Here is a 1,935-nt window from a genome sequence, read left to right on the forward strand (position 1 = left end):
TGGAGTGGGACTTCAAGCTAGCCTTCATGTACAATTGTAAGTACCCCTCTAATGTTAGCTTGGAGGTGTAGGTCGCTGTAATCTAGTGGGAAAGCGTATAAACAAAGGGTTGATGGGATATCAGTGCAGGCTTACTCCCTATTAAGAGTCCCGCCCACAACTCTGAGGTGAATTTTTAATGAACTGCAGAAATTATGTCCTAGAAAACCACACAGGCTAAAAACAACATAAATTAAATTAAAAGATCACTAGAAACGCTTGGAAAATAGATGTTTGGAGTGATAGTTAATCTGCAACACAGCAGTAAATGTTTATTCTAAGAAGTTACTGAGATATATTGTTTTTTTTTTAGTTTATTTAGTCCATAGAGTGACTGGTATTTCAATAAAACAAAACTTGGCATTCAGTGGCATTCAGCAGCTGAAGTCAGGCGTGTCTGACCAACACTGGCAGATTGTTAGCTTTATCAGTGAATGATTCCGGAGCATGTGAGCTCTGACGCGACTCACAGATGTTGTCCCGGTTCTGCAGCGTGTATTTATCAGGAAGACCCGGGATCCTCAGGTCCTTCTGCGCTCGCAGCCCTTCAAGCTCATACTTCACGATGTACTCCCGCTCTGCCAGAGTCAGAAACGCCTCCATGTCGTCTGTCGCGCACATGAACAAAGGCGTGAACGTGCTGCCATATGAAAATAAAATGATTATGAAGCCCGATCGTGAATTCACTTGAATTTCTGAAGTTGTCTCTGTCGTTGTAGGAGAAGGCCTCCATCTCTCCGGTGTGGTAAACCTTACAAAGGCCCAACTCCTCCGTGGCTCGCAGTAACGTGCAACGAGGCGCTGACACCACGATGATGCTGCCTCGTGCGTCTTCGCCTGGATGGGCCAATAATGCAGCACCTGGAAACAGGGAGGATACAGATGATAAACAGCTTTAACAGAAAAATAGAACTTAAACCAGAAAAAACAGTGTTACTGAATTATGAAAGGAGTTCCACAAGTCACAGTTTTTGGACCCTCCTGATTTTAATATCGGCAAGGTCCAGATGTTTTCCTGAATGCTTTTTCTTTTAACTGCTGAACAGGCTTCTCTCTCTTCTGAGTCACGCTGTGCTCCACGCGCCCCAGACAGAGCCAAATGCTCCCTTTTAGTGAAACAAATAAAAAAAAAAAAAAAACATACTTGTTCTCATTCATCGCCGTGTTTTTAATGACTTATCGTGAGAGTTGCTTTATTGCAAAATTCAGATTTAATGGAAACAGTGTGATTTCGAAACTGTTTTTTCAAAATTCCTAGAATTTCAAAAAAGTTTTGCGCAAATGTGTAATGGAAACGCAGCTACTGTCATGAGGAGTTCTTTCTAATGAATATGTTACATTGAGCAATGTTTGCCCCTCCTCCTTTGCCCTCACCTGGTTGCCACAGCTGCATTACATTTGTCATTAGTCCTCAGGTATTTAAGTAATTGTCTTTTCATTTTTTTAGTGTCATGGAGTCTTGTGTTCCAGCTATGTCCTTTGGCCTTCTCTTATGGTTACATTTTGTTATTAAATATCATTTTAATATGCAATCTGGATTCGAGTCCTTCCTGCTCCTGAGGTTCCGTTTTGCCGCCCAACTCTTTCTGGAAGAGGCTGTTCTCAGTTTGTGACATCAGGTTGTGAGAACCCGCTCATTCTCATGGGTATGGGAGGGGCTTGTGCTCAAAGGTTTTTAGAGGAATACTCAGAAAATCCCCTTTTAAAGAGTGAGGAACAAAAAGTGCATAGTTACTTATTATTAGTTCTATGTTCTGTTAAACCTGTCACACCTAGTTTCAGTTTGAATGTTTCTTGTCGATCACTCCTCAGTGCATGAGTGCAGAGTTTCAACTCGCTTTCTCTTTTGCAATGTTGTTGCTGCTCATAACATTTTACTTTGTCATCTTTCTCCGT

The 1,935-nt window shown here is 41.7% G+C and overlaps 1 protein-coding gene across 1 annotated transcript; it reads right to left on the reverse strand.

Moving 5' to 3' along the window:
• Positions 1-12: 12 nt before the first annotated feature.
• On the reverse strand, positions 13-932 carry LOC118598573 (anoctamin-10-like; the record flags this gene model as incomplete). Its single annotated transcript, XM_036211329.1, has 2 exons — positions 13-647; positions 727-932. Coding segments are annotated over 2 exons (427 nt in total), but the record flags the coding sequence as incomplete, so codon positions are not given.
• Between the last annotated feature and the right edge of the window lie 1,003 nt (positions 933-1,935).

The sequence above is a fragment of the Oryzias melastigma genome, unplaced genomic scaffold (assembly GCF_002922805.2).
Source record: "Oryzias melastigma strain HK-1 unplaced genomic scaffold, ASM292280v2 sc03947, whole genome shotgun sequence".
In the NCBI taxonomy this organism is placed as follows: Eukaryota; Metazoa; Chordata; class Actinopteri; order Beloniformes; family Adrianichthyidae; genus Oryzias; species Oryzias melastigma.